The 17050-nt window shown below is 41.0% G+C and overlaps 1 protein-coding gene across 5 annotated transcripts in view; it reads left to right on the top strand.

Moving 5' to 3' along the window:
* arap2 (ArfGAP with RhoGAP domain, ankyrin repeat and PH domain 2) overlaps positions 1 to 14661 on the top strand; it is a 127192-nt gene extending 112531 nt beyond the window's left edge. For all 5 annotated transcript variants that reach the window (XM_086197873.1, XM_086197869.1, XM_086197870.1 and 2 more), the window contains 7 exons: positions 152 to 271; positions 2467 to 2600; positions 3528 to 3610; positions 6306 to 6341; positions 8178 to 8241; positions 9905 to 10030; positions 10860 to 14661. In XM_086197873.1, coding sequence (XP_086053999.1) covers positions 152 to 271; positions 2467 to 2600; positions 3528 to 3610; positions 6306 to 6341; positions 8178 to 8241; positions 9905 to 10030; positions 10860 to 11180 — 884 coding nt within the window. In that variant the 3' untranslated portion in view covers positions 11181 to 14661. The remainder of the gene's footprint in view (positions 1 to 151; positions 272 to 2466; positions 2601 to 3527; positions 3611 to 6305; positions 6342 to 8177; positions 8242 to 9904; positions 10031 to 10859) is intronic.
* The last annotated feature ends 2389 nt before the right edge of the window (positions 14662 to 17050 follow it).

Here is a 17050-nt window from a genome sequence, read left to right as displayed (position 1 = left end):
ATTAGTTATGGATTTTATATGTTGTGAGCGGTTCATGCATTTATAATTCATGGATGACAGGAAGAGAAAATGGCTTTGCTGGTGGCGTCTCTCTCACAGATTGTACCTGCTGATCTCTGATCCTCTGTTGTTGTTTGTTTTTTTCGAACAGAGCGACCGCTGCACCACAGTGAGAAGATTCTGGAGCAGGTGCTGGAGTGGAGCTCGCTGGACTGCCCTAGTTCTGCTTTTCTTGTCATAAAGAAGTTTGCAGAGGCCAAAAGAGAGAAAGGTATAATAAACAAACAGCGGCAGAATTTTAATTATTCCATATTTTTCGACATACTTTTATTTAAACCGCTGACAGTTTGGCTGCAATTTACTTAAATAATCAGCCGCTTTCATTTTCAGTGGTTTATTTTCTGTGCCTAATTAGAGGGCGAGGGGCAATGCGCGATTGGTACATCCAGCCATTCTTGCTAACGTCACAAAGATGAACTCAAAAGATACTGGTGGTCAAAGGTCAAGGTCACTGCCTACTATCCTTCAACAATGCTTTCAGCAAACTGCATTCCATTGGCACAAACATCCGCCGCAAATAAGAACTTCTCTCAGTGAGGATATCAATTATGTTTGGGTGGGGAAATAAGTAACAGCAATGCAGTCAACTTGATGGCCGACTTCAAAAAACAAACAAAAACAAGTTGGAAAACCTGTTCTCAAACTGAATTCCTGGACGAATACAGGTAAGGATATTAACTTCACGTAGCCTGCTTACATAACAGGCTTTTCAGTACATTGTAAATACTTCTCTTTAAATAGTTTATTACTTATTTCATCTATCACATGACAGAAAGTGCCCAGGCTCAACTTGGTAGCGCTTGAAGAGATTTCAAAGGTCTCTCAAACCCCTCCGATGGCACAGGTCAGGAACGGCTGCTGTATATCTTAGCCCACAACTCACAGCTGTGTTGCTAACCACGCTAATTTACTGAGGGACTCCAAGTATTCACTAGTTTCCGTTAATTACTGCTGAATTTATGGGCAATTTCTCCAATTTTATATACTTTTTCTCAATTTTTGTACTTTGTCATTTATCCCTTTATTTCCTGCTGCCCTTCGCCCCCCCGGCAGCCTGAAGTCATCTCACCTCTTCAAAGGTGATAGCTTGCTGACTTGGACATCTTGCAGGCTGCTGTCAGAATCTTGTCTTGTGAGCGTGCTGTAGCTTTGGGCCAGCCAACACTCTTCCTTTCCTCCACTTTCCAAGAGCTTTTTGATGGTGGAGGAAAGGATGAGTCTTCCCTGCACCTTGACTTGCTGGAAAGGAAATATCCACACTTTGAAGGCCGATAATGGTCCGTCTTCTTTGTTAATGGCTTTTTTTATGGACATAATGATATAATATACGACTGCCTGTGGTGATAAATTGTCCAAATAATGTTTCAGAGGGTGTAGTAACAGTCTGTTGGATCCCTGCTTTTAGACAGACTGAAGGCTCGTAAGTCATCTAGAAAAGCGCGCTACAGTTTTCACCAACTTCGACTAACCTGCGATGAAAATACTCCAACGCCCTATAAGATGGATGAGGGATCAAACATTCTCAGACTTCAGTCATTGCCTCAAGTTACGTCACTTAAGGCCCTGTATCTGACTTTGTTCCCACTGAAGCCGTGAAAGGGTTTATTTTCCCACAAAAACAAAATTGATTTTCACACCACACTGGAATAAATGGAGAACAGCAACTAGGAACCTAAAATGCATCCAGTAATATAATCACTGTTTCACACTCTCAGAAGTTGACAGGAAAAACAAAGACTTCATTGTCCTGCATTGCTGTGTCAAAAGTGATCACGTGTCACCAAAACGATTCATATCCTGACAATTTTTGGGTGGGAAAATGATTAACAATCGCAAACCAGCTACAGCTCACTCACTAAAAGTGATTACAAGATTTTAGGAGCAATTTTAAGAAAAACATTGTGCCCATATATTATTTTGGCCCAAAATATAGTGAAATTTTGAGTGAGTGAACGGTAACGTAGCAAATCTTGAACTCGCATTCCTGACTTTCTGTTTCAGCTTCACGGACATTTCCCAATTTTTTTGTCTTCGTCTCGGCACAGCAAGCGGCACAGCCTATGCTAGCGTGCGCGAACCATTTATAGCTTGGCCACTTGGGCGTGGATTGGCAAGACCACTTGTCTTCTTCTACATGGTTGCATAACGTTGCCTACACCGCCGCGCTCTCTTACAGCTTATTTATTCAAAAACGTTTGATTGAAACTCACCTAATTGGTATTTCTTTTATTGCAACATTTCCAAAGTTTGCTTGACAATTAAATAGAAACTTGGCAACTGCACATTTGCTTAGTTAATTAAAAAAAACCCTTGCTAATCAATTTAGCATGTGTAATAGAATTCTGTATCATTTCTTGGGTGGTTGAAGGGGTTGCTTTTAATCAACTTGTTCCTTTTTGACGGCAGACCAAAGGCAGCGTGTAAAAGGTGACTATCTGAAGTTCACTGATGGATGCAGCAAACTGCTGTCAGGGCACAAATTCCACGACAAATATGTTGTACTCAGCGCGGAGAAGCTGCTGCTCTACAGAGATATCAAAGTAAGTACAATTTCATTTTCTGCCTAATCTACAGCCACATCTCCAGTAAACACACGCCATGGTGGGTTTTTCTTTTTTCATTCAAACAAAGTGTTGGATGAGCAGAGTTCTTTGTATCGCCAGGGAGTTTAAAGGATTATGGACCTGCTTCAGAAAACCAGAATGTGTTAGAAATGTGAGGCTGCAACTAACGCCGCCCAAACTCTCATCTCCCTGGGGACATGTCCGTCTCAGGGTTCTTAATTTCAAAATTAAGGAGGAAAATAAAACATGGCAATGGACTTCCCACTGCCTTCCAAAAGAGGAAGAATACTGTGTGTCTCAGTAAGGACCAGCAGGTCCCCGGAGGGCTTTTCTTAGCACATTTCTGCAGTTGAAACATGGGATTTGTAAAGGGGTGCGAAGACGTGTTAATAATTGATGAAGGTGCAGTAATTCTGGCACTGTGGGGGAGGGAAAATGGTGAAGGATGATTGTACGTTGAGCAGCGCTTCCACTGAATTCTTTTTTTTTTTAAATAGCAAGTTGCAAAAGAATGTGGCTAATTGCTGTGTAAATGCATAGGAAATTAGATGTGTTGGTGAAATATAATTGATATCCTTCAGCATCAACAATTACTGCCCTGTCTGTATTTAGCGTAGATTTCAGGGAATGAATCAGAGAGCTGGTGGCGGGTTGTGATGTGTAGGTGTCAGGCAAACTAGAACTCTAGATTTTATTCGCTTTGTACTTCTCTGCTCTTTGTTGCTTGGTGGAAGAGATTTTCTGGTAATGATTCAAAGTGATTGTCATGTTGTGATCCTTTGAAAAGGCACAGGTTGTTGGCATTTTTATTTATTAATCTAGTTTTTTGTTTATTTATGTTTATCTCTTCTATTCATTCATTCATTTTATGATCTAAAACATGCATCTCAATGTGTTTCGCAGAGCACTAAAGCAGAGAAAATGATCCAGCTCAAGTCGGTGAAATGTTATTTGGGCCTGAAGAAAAAGCTCAAGCCTCCAACCAGGTGGAACACACTCACATGCACTCTCTGAAGGACTGTTAATATGCACATGAATTTATATTTGCGATGTTTGCATTGCTGAACGTGTTGAAAATGAAAAGGTATTAAGACCTGATGATCTTTTAGACACATTTGGAGCAAGTTTGTAAGCTACAAAAGAAGCTAAGAAGCTAGATCTTTGAGTTATTGAAGGCTTTTATGTAAAAAAACAACAACAACAACAAAAGCAAACTATTGTATGATCAAAATTCTTTTTCCTCTCAACATTTAACATGGCAATACACAAGTTTTTAGCTTTGATTATAATTTATGGCGCCACTAAAACGGGAGGAGGGTGGCTTTTTTTCTCTCCCTATGAGCAGTACAGCTCCTTAGCTAACTTTCCCAGAGGAATTAGCAGCGATGCGGATGAACTACCACAAAAATTAAGGAGTCATGTTGTTGGAAGGGGACAAGTGAGATAAATGGAAGACAAGGCAAAACAATAATGAATATTGGGCAGAGATTCACTAAAATGAGAGCAGTGCAGAAGTTAGGAGGTTCCGAAATATAAATTCTGTTAGCATAATTTCTGCAAGATCAGGAAGTAACAAAAACCTGCTTATATCTTTATACAACTGGGTTTTTACTGCCTTATTCAGGGTACTGATATCAAGGTTTCATCGAAAACTTGGTTATTTATGGTTTGTTAGCACAGTGAATACGTCTTTTCTGTACATTAAATTTTCCCTTTATATTTCTTGTGCTGTAGGCTGTTTGTTTCCCTATTGCCCTAAAAGTTTTGTGACTTGTGACCTCATTTGATTTTTCATTGCAGTGAAATTTGATTAAATTAATACTTCTTAACAAAAACAAATCAATCCCTGCATGTGGGAAGAGCAAATATAACTGCTGCTGTATTTAATGATCTTCTATTATTAAAATTTATGACACATTCTAGCTGTTCTTGTTGGTCAAAGGAGGAGGACATTTTTAGGGACTCAAAACCTATATTTCACATTACCCAATTAGTGTGTAATTCCTCATAATTTTCCCCATGTCGGAAATTGGAGTCTGGGGAAGCGTGAAAAAGCAGCCAGTGATTGTCTGCATTACGCAGACCTTCAGGGGAGAAGAAACTGGATGAGAGAGAAAGAAAAAGGGACAGAAGGAAGGACTGATTCGGCGTGGTATCATCGCTATACTGTTGAGTGGGCTGTTGGAGAGGTGATGTGGTGAATAAAGAAATAAAGACGGAGTGCCGAGGAGAACAGAGAGCGTCATGGTGAGAGGGTTAGGAGTGGCAGTGCTCCAGTAGCTCATTAGGCAGAGGTCTATCTGTGAGCGGCTGACTGCAGGGTTGGATCAGCTGCCTTAACTCACAGGAGTGGTGCTCCAGGCTGCCGGCTCGCTTTCTCTAGCCCCTCTTTGGCTTTGCCCCACCACCCCCACCCCACTTCTCTGTGCCTGTGCAGCCGCAGCTGTGAAGGGTTTCAGGAAAGGTTTATCCTCCAGAAAGGTGGACTTTTCACCTCATACTGCCTCTGTGCAGGTTAATTCATGCTCATATGCAGCAGCGTAGCGTACCGAACACTTATCTGAAGGTGGGAAGAGGGTCACGTTAGTTGTTCTTTACTGTCATCCAATTAAAGGTGAGTTAGGCAAGATTTAATTATCAAAATAACCTTTGTTGAACAATTTGTGGATTTGCACTATCTCAAATATTCGAAACGATGTTCAAATCCATAAAAACATGCAGCGCTACACATTAATTCAATTCAACGAATAACGTTGGCTACAGTAGCTAACGTTGGCAATAAAGTTAATGTTATATCATTGAACAATGCTTATAAGTCTTCAACAGTTATGACTGAAGTACAGAGCAGAGGTACAAACTGACAGCTGAAGCTGAACCAAAAATAAAGATGTTTCCTTGTAAATTAATTTAATTACCCAAGAGTTTATACAAGTTCAGCTGTTGATCAGTAAAAAGAATGACAGAAAACAACCCTTTTGGTAACGGTGTCATGTAAACACACTTAAGACTTAAGCTTTTCTGGATTGTTTCAATAACTCTCATAATTTCAGTCTATTTTTAATAAGTCTATGGGGGGAGGGGGGCGCGACACATGTTTTGACAGCATCATTTTGTGCTCCAGCTTACATTATTAGGGCCTGAGCCTGAAGGTACTTCAGGCGAAGACCTTATTATTTCTCACGACTTTTTAAAACTTTTAAACACCAAAACTTTAAAAAGTAGACAATCTTGACCTGGATCATCAATACCATTCATGTCTTTATGTGATGTAATCTAATTTACATGATAGAGTTTTACAATTGTTGTTCGTTATTACTTTTATTTAATGTCCTGTAGACCGGGAATGTGTGTGTGTGTGTGTGTGTGTGTGTGGGGGGGGGGGGGGGGGGGTCTCTCTCCATGCATACACATGTGGGCCAGAGCTGCACTGATGACTTAATCAATTCCACTGTTTAGCAGCTGAGAATTCGTACTCCGCTTTTTTCTCTCTCTGCATTTTAATGAAAAGTTTTTAACCTGCCCTGTCTCTTCAGAGTCAGTGTGCCTCACCAGGTTTAAAAACAAACTTTTTTTTTTCATTTTGTGATGTTAAAATACATTAGAAATCTTCCTGTGCTTTTGTTTTAGGCGTTTTGCAGGGTTGTTGAAACTAAATGTAACGGTGTCTTGTTTTGTCAACAGCTGGGGCTTTACAGTCTACAATGATAAACAGCAATGGTGAGTATCATCAATCATCAGTTCTCCTCCTCAGTATCTGATGATTGTAACATTCGCTACGCTAACTACCTTTGACACACTATGAAGTTAAAGCAATAATTCAAATTAAGTGTGGGGAAACAAAATGAGTGGAAAAACCCTAGAGTTTTCAATATGTACCCGGCACACCAACTACCAGATGGATCATTACCAGGAAATATTTGATTTATAGCTACCAAAAAAAGAAAAGAAATTATAACTAAAAAGGAAAATGTCAAAAATGTAAGAAAAAAAGTACATATTTTTCACACTGTAAGCATTACAATTATATTTTTGTCCTAATGCTGAGTAAAAACATTTTTGACTTTGAATTTTATTATTGTTGATGTCAACACACAATATCAAAATATTTGACGTTAGCTAGCTAGATTGTTGTTGTCAACACACAATATCAAAATATTTGACGTTAGCTAGCTAGATTGTTGATGTCAACACACAATATCAGAAATATTTGACGTTAGCTAGCTAGACTGTTGATGTCAACACACAATATCAAAATATTTGACGTTAGCTAGCTAGATTATTGATGTCAACACACAATATCAAAAATATTTGATGTTAGCTAGATGTATCGTTGATGTCAACACACAATATCAAAATATTTGACGTTAGCTAGATGTATCGTTGATGTCAACACACAATATCAAAATATTTGACGTTAGCTAGTTAGATTGTTGACGTCAACACACAATATCAAAATATTTGACATTAGCTAGCTAGACTGTTGATGTCAACACACAATATCAAAATATTTGACGTTAGCTAGCTAGATTATTGATGTCAACACACAATATCAAAATATTTGACGTTAGCTAGCTAGACTGTTGATGTCAACACACAATATCAAAATATTTGACGTTAGCTAGCTAGACTGTTGATGTCAACACACAATATCAAAATATTTGACGTTAGCTAGCTAGATTATTGATGTCAACACACAATATCAAAATATTTGACGTTAGCTAGCTAGATTGTTGATGTCAACACACAATATCAAAATTATTTGTCATTAGCTAGCAAGCTGGTTGAATTTATGTCATCATACGTACAATATCAAAACGAAAGCTTCTCCCTGCTAGAATCAGAAAGCTTCCTCACCGACAGTTACCGGGAAAGCCCGCTGCACACAAAATGTCCAAAAGAGTCAAGGGCAGTTAACATTTTCCTGGTGACAACCTGCTTCTTCAATCAGAGACGTTGCTGATACGCTTCAGGATCCTGGGTAGTGTAGTGCTCCTTCATACAGGTTGAGTTTGGTGTCCGACGAACTTGAGGAGCATCATTTCATAGTCTAGCTAGTGGCAAGTCGTCCTTTGATGGTTCTGACATTATGGCTCAATATTTCAATCCTCTATGGAAAATACATGCAGCTCTCATAGGGGAACTTAACTGCTGCTCACGGACCGCCACTACAACAGCAATCTCATCTTTTGGAAGTATTGCCATGTACTTTATTTCTTTAAGCAGCCAAACCACCACAATGTTTCAGTCTTCATCACCTTTACAAGATGACAGGTGCTTTCAAAGTGCTACATTAATGCAGTACTGTATGTAATCACATTAGTGGAACCTGACAGGTATTATTTAAAGCATCACGCTGGAGTGTTACGGATGACTGCAGCAAACAGATCCAGACTAATCATGTGTAATGGCAGCCAGCCCACCTCCCTACACTGAGCTTACATTGATCCGTCCCCTCAGAGGAAACTGCTGTGACTCAACAGTCACCCGGTTAAAAGTAGTTGGAAAAACACAGAGTTGGAAATGACTCATGTGACCAGGCTTTTCCCTCCACAGGCATTTCTGCTGTGAGGAGAGGGATGTCCAGGTCGGCTGGGTGACAGATATCATCAGGATGAAGGTAAGATGACAGCCATGTTGGAGCAAAAGTGCGAGTATTACTAATGCAAAAGCTCCATATAATTTAATGAATAGAAGAAAATGTCATTTCTCTTTTTACTGCGCTACAAATATTGCATCCCCCCCCCCTTCCGTATTTGGATGAAAAACACACTCGATTATGGTCAGAATATATCATCTTTTACAATCCCAGAACAAGGAGATATGATCATATAAATCATACTTCCTCCAATCATCCATTTCCATTGCACCGTTAGTCAGATGAAATACATAAACAGGGAAAGAAGCGTAAAGTTTTCGAGGTCACTCAGCAATAACATAAATCACTTTATGTGGAAAAGCTGTGAGAATAAGGTCAAGGCGACTGTAACAATCACATTGTGGTACTTAGCCCCCAGATACGGCTAAGTGTTGTCGCTGTCAGCCGCTGACACAGCACATATGACATAAATAATGCAAGGCGAAGAAAAACACAGGCAGAACAGCTACAGATGTGGCATATTTTTGTGTTTTTCTCCACTCGGCTGCTTTCATCCGAGCCAATCTCATTAGATTGAGAACACGCATGTGTCCGTTCAAGCACGTGACGGCGACATTCATCTAAAGGATCCGGGTGAGATCTCTATTGTATGCTCGGCACATTTCATTAGGCCTCTGCTCGGCTTTATGGGAACTCGTCGAACGCGGGGTTGTTTATCACAGGTGCTTTCCTGTAAAAGCCTTTGAGTGCCTTAGTTTGGGTTTGCAAGTAAAAAGGGCAACACTGTCAGGAGGAGACTGATCTAAAGGGGAATCCAATTTTTGTCTGTTTCAAAGTGTTTATTTCAGCAGGCTCTTCGGAGAAGCTCTTAGCCCGGCAACGACTAAATCTATAGCGGCAGAGCGGGAGCCGGCTAAAAATATTAGGATTCTCTTCCCAAATCCGCTAAATATCAGGATTGTCAGCTTCCAAGACAGCGGCTTGTGGGAAGGACGTGAGGCCTGATGGGAAGGGCAGAGAGAAAGTGTGGATGCGAAAGTAGACAGCGAGCACTTCAGTGGTCTTGATTTCCTTTCTCTTTCCTGTTAGTGAGCATTGTGCTCTGACAGTTTCCATAGCAACTGGCCTTGGAGGACCTCATTTTGAAGCAAGGTGGAACGGTTGGGTGGCAGGGTGTTGGGAGGGACTAGGAGTAAAGGTCCAAGGACGGGTCCTATCAGTGATGAAAAAAAGATTTGTTAAAGAGCGAGTACTTTAAAGGTCTGAGGGTCACAGGGATGTAGAAAGTTTAGTCAAGACTGGAAAATAGTCTAAGTGCCTCGATCAATGGCCATCATTCGAACTTCCCTCATTTCTAAAAAAAACCAACAACCACCACAAACCGCAACACAGACCCATCCATACATCGATCCCCTGCATTTATCTCTACAGCCATAATTGATCCATTGAGCACTTGCTTATTTATATATTTGATATTAAGTGCATTTTTTGTAATTATCTGAAGTCATCCCTGCGATACTGTGTTAAAGAGAATGGCATGAACCAATGGATGACCCCAAAAAACATCATGTCCACGCCCCGTGGTTTTTGCCAGTGCAAAAGCATGAAAATAAATGCTACGAGGCAGCGTGAGCTAATTTTGAATGATCTCCTACTTTTTTTGCCGTCTCCTGGGTGTCTCCAGTACGGCTCGGACCTCTGCTCAGTGACTGTGAACCCAAATGAAGCTGCAGTTCAACCCTCCGCCAGACAGGGCGCTGTGACTGAGCGCAGGATTCCTCCATCGCAAAATCACAAAGCCAGCAAACAGGTGAGAAACCAGTGACTGAATGCATTCCAAACAAGCTTCTGTCCCTTGAAAAAAGAACCAATTCTGGGGAGGCTTCCTTTTGAAGGAGCTTTTTTCTTCGCACAGGAACTTAAGCATATATAATGAAACCATGCAAAACTGCATCTTCATATCATGGATATTTTCTCAGTTAACATGTGAGGAGCTTGAAAAAAGAACTTTTTGCAGGCATTTCTTCACCCTTTCATCTCTTTAATTATAGCAACATAAAATGTTCAGGGAAGAAAACACACTTGAGCTCTTTTAGAAGCTGCAACAGTTCTACATCCCCTCCGGAAAAAGTAAGGTCTTTGAGATGCTATTACTTGTTGACCAACTACCTCTCCCGCATGACCCCAAATGTACTTTTGGAGGTTTTTTTGGGGGGAATTACAAGGAAACATCTGTTTCTGTCCGATATTAAATTTGTGCCATTGTGCCACCAACTAATCCTGTGACATTGACACCCAAAGTTGGCTGAATTGGTATAACTGCCCTGAGCCGAACCCAAAAAAGGTTTTGGCTGTAGAAGGTGACACCTAAAATGGATGCAACATTGATTTGGTTGCAATTTTTAAGAGAATTCAACGCCGTTTTTCAGTCCTGAGAATTTCATGTTGCCATCTCATTTACTTGTGTCTTCCTGAGGGCTCAAAAAGGCCAGAAAAATAAAGTGAACTAAAAGCCATGGTAAGACTGTGACTTGAATGCCCCTTATTATAATATGGCCTTTCCCCTTTGGCCCCTCGGTTGGTAGCTGCATTGAAAATCTCTCTCAATACTCATCATCTGTTGCTGTTTTTGCTCTTAGATAATAGACAAAAGGATTTCTCTTGGTCCCCACCACCTCAAGTCCACCACCCTGGCCAATGGCCCGAGGCGCGACAACATGCTCAGGGCTCCAGAAGTCTGCCAAAAAAGAACATCCGTGGACATTTGCCAGCCTCCACGCCTCCTATCTCCATCACCGTCCAGAAAAATGGCCTGGCCTCCTGCTCCTCCTCAGAGTGGCTATAAGACCGCCAGCAGGAGGCCCATCGTATGTGCGGAGAGTAGAATACCTCCCAACCTGCTAAGCGAACTTAACTCAGTGCTGAATAAAACCGGCCGAGCTGCCAACGTTAATGACTGACAGAGGGAGAGGAAGAGGACAGAGTGAGGTAGATGGATGAGTCAATAAAGATTACAGCGCTGAAAGGAGAGGGAAAGACTGACGGAGGCAGCAGTGCAATGCAGACGGAGACAAAGAAAGTAACTTTCATGAGGGGCGATCATAGCCCGTGGACTTCTTTTGAACTCGGATATATAAAGAGACGCTGATGCACAAGGGGATGTGGAAAACAGGTGCGAGAGACATCGAAGGTCATGCAGACCTCAGCTGAACATGGCACCGTACAAAGCACTACAATGCTTGATTTATATGCAGCTCGTCTAAACCCACTGAATCTTCTAAAATACATGGTCAGCTGTCAGAGTTCCCAGAAATGTTTCAAACTGCACACTTTTATGTTTCCAGGTACTTTCAAAAGGTTTGAATTCCAAAGGTAAAGACCCTTTTAGAATTTCCATCCATCCATTTTCTATACCGCTTATCTGTCAAAGGTCGCCGGGGGGGGGGCTGTCTCAGCTGGGCGAGAGGCAGGTTCACCCTGGACGGGTCACCAGTGCAGGGCCATCAGGGGACATAAGGGGCTCAATGTCCTGGTCAAGGATACTTGGACATGGTCACCGGGGGAAGTGAGGAATGAACCAGTGACCCTTCGGTTGCTAGACGACCACTCTACCTCTAAACCATGCTGCCCCTTCCTTTTAAGACTTCAGTGCCTTAATTTGATTTCTAGTGCTGTAACGTGCAGTAGAGCACTCCTTAGATGACAGATTTCTGCCGTCTAACCCGGAAGCTAGCGTACGTTAGCAGTGCCATGGGTTCCCTCAACCAAAACCTGATGATTTTTTTTTAACATTGGATTTTGTTTCATTGCCAAGTCTGAGCTCTGTGGTAAATGAAAGTTAATGAGACTTGACCTTATACAGACCTGCACTCTTATCCACACGATTATCATAAGTGTACATACACTTACTAGCAACAAAAAGCTAACGTTATGCTATGCATGTACTTTTTTTTTCTACCACAATTAGCTTTGGACTTCTCCTGTTTTCAGCATGTTCTATATCCATTTTTGCAACATTAAAGTATTGACCACTGCTGTATTTACTCGGGGATTTTACTCCGTAGCAGAAAAGCGTAAAATATTTTAAGCTATTCTGCCCGACTGACCTTTAGACGATTAACTGAAAACCCATTAAAAAAAAAAAAAAACAACCTCTGAGACGAGGGAACCAGATGCTAACTTACCTCCAGGTTTTAGGACTCATTGCTGCACCTCTTTATTATTCCACATATTAATCGCTCTGATTCTGTCTTTTAATGCTACAGATACTTATGTTTAAAAAAAACAACAACTCAAAAGTTGTTTTACCCTCTAATAGTGACTGGTGGAGGTAGATAATTTCATGTGTGATAATTTATTTGAAATTGTATATATTTTTGATAACCTTTAACTGTAGAGCTTCTTGCATTTTTTTTTTTAAAACCTTATTATTCTGTGGCTTACTTTTGCACTGGCTTTAATTAAATGTACGTGATGTAATTTTTGATTGTTAAATGATATATTTGATATACTGTATGAGGATATCAATTAAAAATACTTCAAGGTGTTTGGTTTAGTGCAAGAGACTATAGTATGTGCTAGATCTAAAAAACAAAACATTCCTGGTATTGCTGTACAAAGTCATTGCACACAGATAAAACTCAAGACATTGAATATGTCAGGACACTTGAAACATGAAAAAGTGGAGGTAGGAGGTTCATGCGTGCTCATCGTTAAAATACACATCGCATATTCTGCTTTTCTCTCATACATACTTGCGGATTTTTTTTTTAAAATGCGGACAGATGAAATTGAGCAGTACCACCAGGGGGCAGTGTGCTAACGTATCCAGACACCTCCTGGCGGAACTTGTGAAAGGGGAGGTTCTACACTTCAAAAATCTCAAAAACAGACTTTAACTCCGAGCTGCCCTCCAGTGGAAGCACTGCATTGTTACGTCGTCTGAAATAGGAACTTCCATTTGTGTCGGTGAGCGTAGCATAAAGCCAGTTTGATTGACGCTTGCTGGGCAAAATTATGCATCAATATTTTAACAATTACCAACTGCAAAAAGAACCCGTGTTCAATACCACAGTTGTATTTTGAAAACAGTTCTATTCATCACAGTCCCCGCCTCCTAAGAGCTGCCTTTATTTGGCTCTGAGCTATGAAACTAACCTGGACAATTAATCCAGTCACATAAACACATCTGCTATGCATTTATTAAGCTGTAATTGAGTTCAGGTCAACACTACTGTAGAAATCAATAATGAAGGCATTATTGAATGAATACCAGAAATGAAAACTCTTGCATGGACATTACATGATAGTTTATTGACAATCACCACCGTCATGCCCTCTTTTATTATGCGTCATGATTGGATTCTTTTTTCGATTGCTGACAGCTCTTTATCTTTTCATTTCTATTTAAATATTACACACAGGCTTATAATATATTTAAATATTATACAATACAGTCCTAAAGGGGTTTCCACCAGGAAAATCTGCTTACTAAATATTGAATCTATTTCCTTAGCTGGAAAAAAAAACAGACCTGGAGACTATTGTAGCAACTACCTTTTCTATATAAAGATATCTTTGTTTTATACGTCTCTCTCATCAAACTTGGCATTATTTCTCAAGTGAAATATAAGAATAAACTCCCAGACTGAAATGACGCGCTCTTGTTGAATAATGTATAGTGGCCTGAAAATGCACACGTCGGCAATTGTCACCAAGGTTCCTGCATGAAAAATTCATATTAACATTTTATTTTCATTATGCCTCATACGCCAGATGCTTGTCCTTTGTCTCGCGTCCTTAAATTCTAATCAGAGAGCTGCCACGTTTGTGCACTCCTGGTCGGCGCATTTCTTATTAGAGCTTTGTTTGCACTCTGCAAGTGTGTTTTTTCTTCTCTGGCGCGTATTAATTATATAACTATGCTTGTGTTGAAATGAAGGCGTTATTGGCCTTTTGAGAGAAAATATCAGTCCAGGGCGCCTTGCTTCAGTTGGCAGCAGATCATACAATATAGTCTCTTGATTGCGCATTAAATGCATATTTCCTATGAAGATGACAATTACATTATGCACAAAACCACCTTTTCATGTCTCACGAGCACAATGTTATACAGCCGCTGTGAGTATTTACCTTTGCTAACCTTGGTGTCTGACTAACCCACCATTTGTTCCATCCCTCTGAGGACTACAGCACCCCAAGGTCACTATATGATGTAAGAGAGTTCGGGGAAAAGGCCCTCCAAAGTCATGAACATTATGTGCTGACATTGAGCGTGCGACTCCGCCGAGTGTCGCAGCCGTCCAGGTATCATATGTCATATTCTGACTCCTCGTCTAGCAATGAATAAATAATTATCCATCGATAAAATAAGGTCATAACTCTCAGGAAGTGGGCACTTCTTCACATTCACACAGAGACTACAAAACCCAGGCATCTAATGACTTGCAATATTATAAATGAAACTGCAAATGCTTCAAGTCCAGGAAGGTGTATCAAGAGTGTCTTAACTGCTGTATTGTTGTAGATTTCCCAGGGAAACAAGATGGAAAGGCGGGAAATAAATTTGGGAAAGAATTTGCCTGAAAAGCTAAAAAGTGGGCCTGTGTAGCGTGTGGTACAACACCTCGGGTGAGGACGAGTACAGGGGTTCTCCTTAGCCCAAGGCCGGTATGTGTTGGCTGCTAGTTGCTAGCTAGCTAGCTAGCTATTTCGTGGGTTGTTGTTTCACATAGGGAGGTGGAATTACAAAATGGCAGCACCCAAAAGCAGAAAGACAGGCAACTCCGACAGTCGTAATCATCAGTTGGCAAGCCAACTACCCGGAGCGTTGTTCTGCTGAGCTCCACGACAAGTTCGCAAGCTAAAATAGGCCTGTGTTAGCCCGCAGACGCACATACCCCAGAAAAGTTGATTATCAGATGAATGTGTTGATATTAGGGCTTGAAAAGGGTTGGTTTTTGCTCAGGTCAGTTAAATTTGCATTGAGTCAGCACTGTACACCACTGGACTCCACACCCCTGGCGGAGGAGGAAACGCTAGCAAGAAGGCTAAAACACATGGCGACTAGCTTTAGCGCATCTCTTGAGATGTCAGGGGAGTCCACACCGAGCAGCACTGAACGCTGGCTTTTGTTTTACAGAAAGACCAAATCATTGGGATCTTGATATGAACTGATTTTTTTTGTGTGACTTTTTTTTTTTTTTTGCACATTTCCTTGTAGAGAACCTGAACTAAAAGGCTTTTTTAAAAAAAAAAAACTTCAACTTGACTTTAACACATTAAAGTCAAGTCTGATCATCTAAACACGACTGAATTCAGTGCAGATTTGACAGTCACTGCAGTGACATAAAAAGAAGTTCTTTATAGACAGACAGATAAAGAGAGAGAGAGAGAGAGAGAATTTTGCAATCAAGAATTGGGAGTATTTTCATTTTGAAGTATCGGTGCTTTTTTTAAGAGTAGGACAAACGTATGTCATGCAGGCAGTGGTGTACAGTGGTGTACCTGAGCTGTAGTATTCACACAGGCGGTGATGACAGTGAGACAAGGGGGGGGGGGGGGGGCAGATTAGAGAGAGAAATGGAGCAAACTGGAGAAAGAAAAAAAAAAAAGGACAAATAATTTCAAAAGAACAGAGTCTTGCAATACGACGTGACGCGCCTCTCAATTAAACCCGGAGATGGAGTTTAAAAAAAAAAAGGCAAAGGATGTTGGATTTCCACGCTGCAGTTTTGAAATGTGGAGGTTATTGATCCAGTCTCGGCCTTGTGGAAGTGTCCACGGAGGCGATCTCTCTCGCCCTCTTTGCTTTGTCTCCATGAATAACATCAGCATCAAGGGCAGGAATGAAAGAGAAGATGAGTGACAGGTCTCAACGTGGCTAACGCCTGGAAGAGTCGGGTCCGCTGAGAAATCTCAAACAGGCGTGCAATTAAAAGATATATATCCCGCGCAGTTGTATTTCTTACCCGTGTTTTGTGTTTGGTTTTTTTTTTTCAGCGAGCAAAAACAATTAAGATACCATATTGACTTAAACACAGCAGATGTCTGTGGGGAAAAAATGAAGCAATCGTCTTCGCTTTATCCCAAAAAGACATGTAAATCACGGGCGCGGTACTGCTAACGCTGACACACTGCAGCTGTATAACATGCACATCCCGCCGTGGCCCTTGTGATTTACATTTCCAGAAAGGGTAAGCCTTATATTAATGGAGCCGTCCATTTTAGTAGCTATAAATAGCTCACTGCACGCAGTCGTCCCACTGCTGGCTGCCTTTTTTTTTTTTTTTTTTAACGCTGATCCGCACATTCTGCCCTCTAATCTAGATTCTATTAATGTCTTGGGTGATATTTACGACACATGGACCCTTTTAGCCTGACACGGCTGTAAAGTATATGTTCAAACCGGCCAAGCTTTATCTAATTAAAAGCCTCTGCAATTGCAATTCAACTGGGATTGAGTCTTTAAAATCTCTATCAGGCCCCCCCACCCCTCCCGCCTTGCTGGCTGAGGGAGGGAGCGAGTCACTGCAGAGCTAATAAAGAAGGGGACCGTTAGACATTCCAATTAAACATGCAGGGAAATACACATGTAGATCATATTTTCCCAGTAATGGAATTACAGCAAGATGCCAGATGGAGAAACCCAGTATTTTTGGGGGGGGTGGGGGGGTCTTAATCTAACAGTCACAAGCATTTGTTTTGATTATGACTGCCGTTATTCAGGTAATTTTCAGCTGACTTAACACTGAATGAATCTGAGTGCAGTGAGGTGGGATTTTTACCCAGCTTCAACAGCTCAGACAGGTCTGGTACGCGGGTGTCCGAG

The sequence above is a fragment of the Aulostomus chinensis genome, chromosome 24, assembly GCF_037954235.1.
Source record: "Aulostomus chinensis isolate RoL2024-O1b breed Wild chromosome 24, RoL_Achi_v1.0, whole genome shotgun sequence".
NCBI classification, from domain to species: Eukaryota; Metazoa; Chordata; class Actinopteri; order Syngnathiformes; family Aulostomidae; genus Aulostomus; species Aulostomus chinensis.
This window is presented reverse-complemented; position numbering and strand designations above follow the sequence as displayed.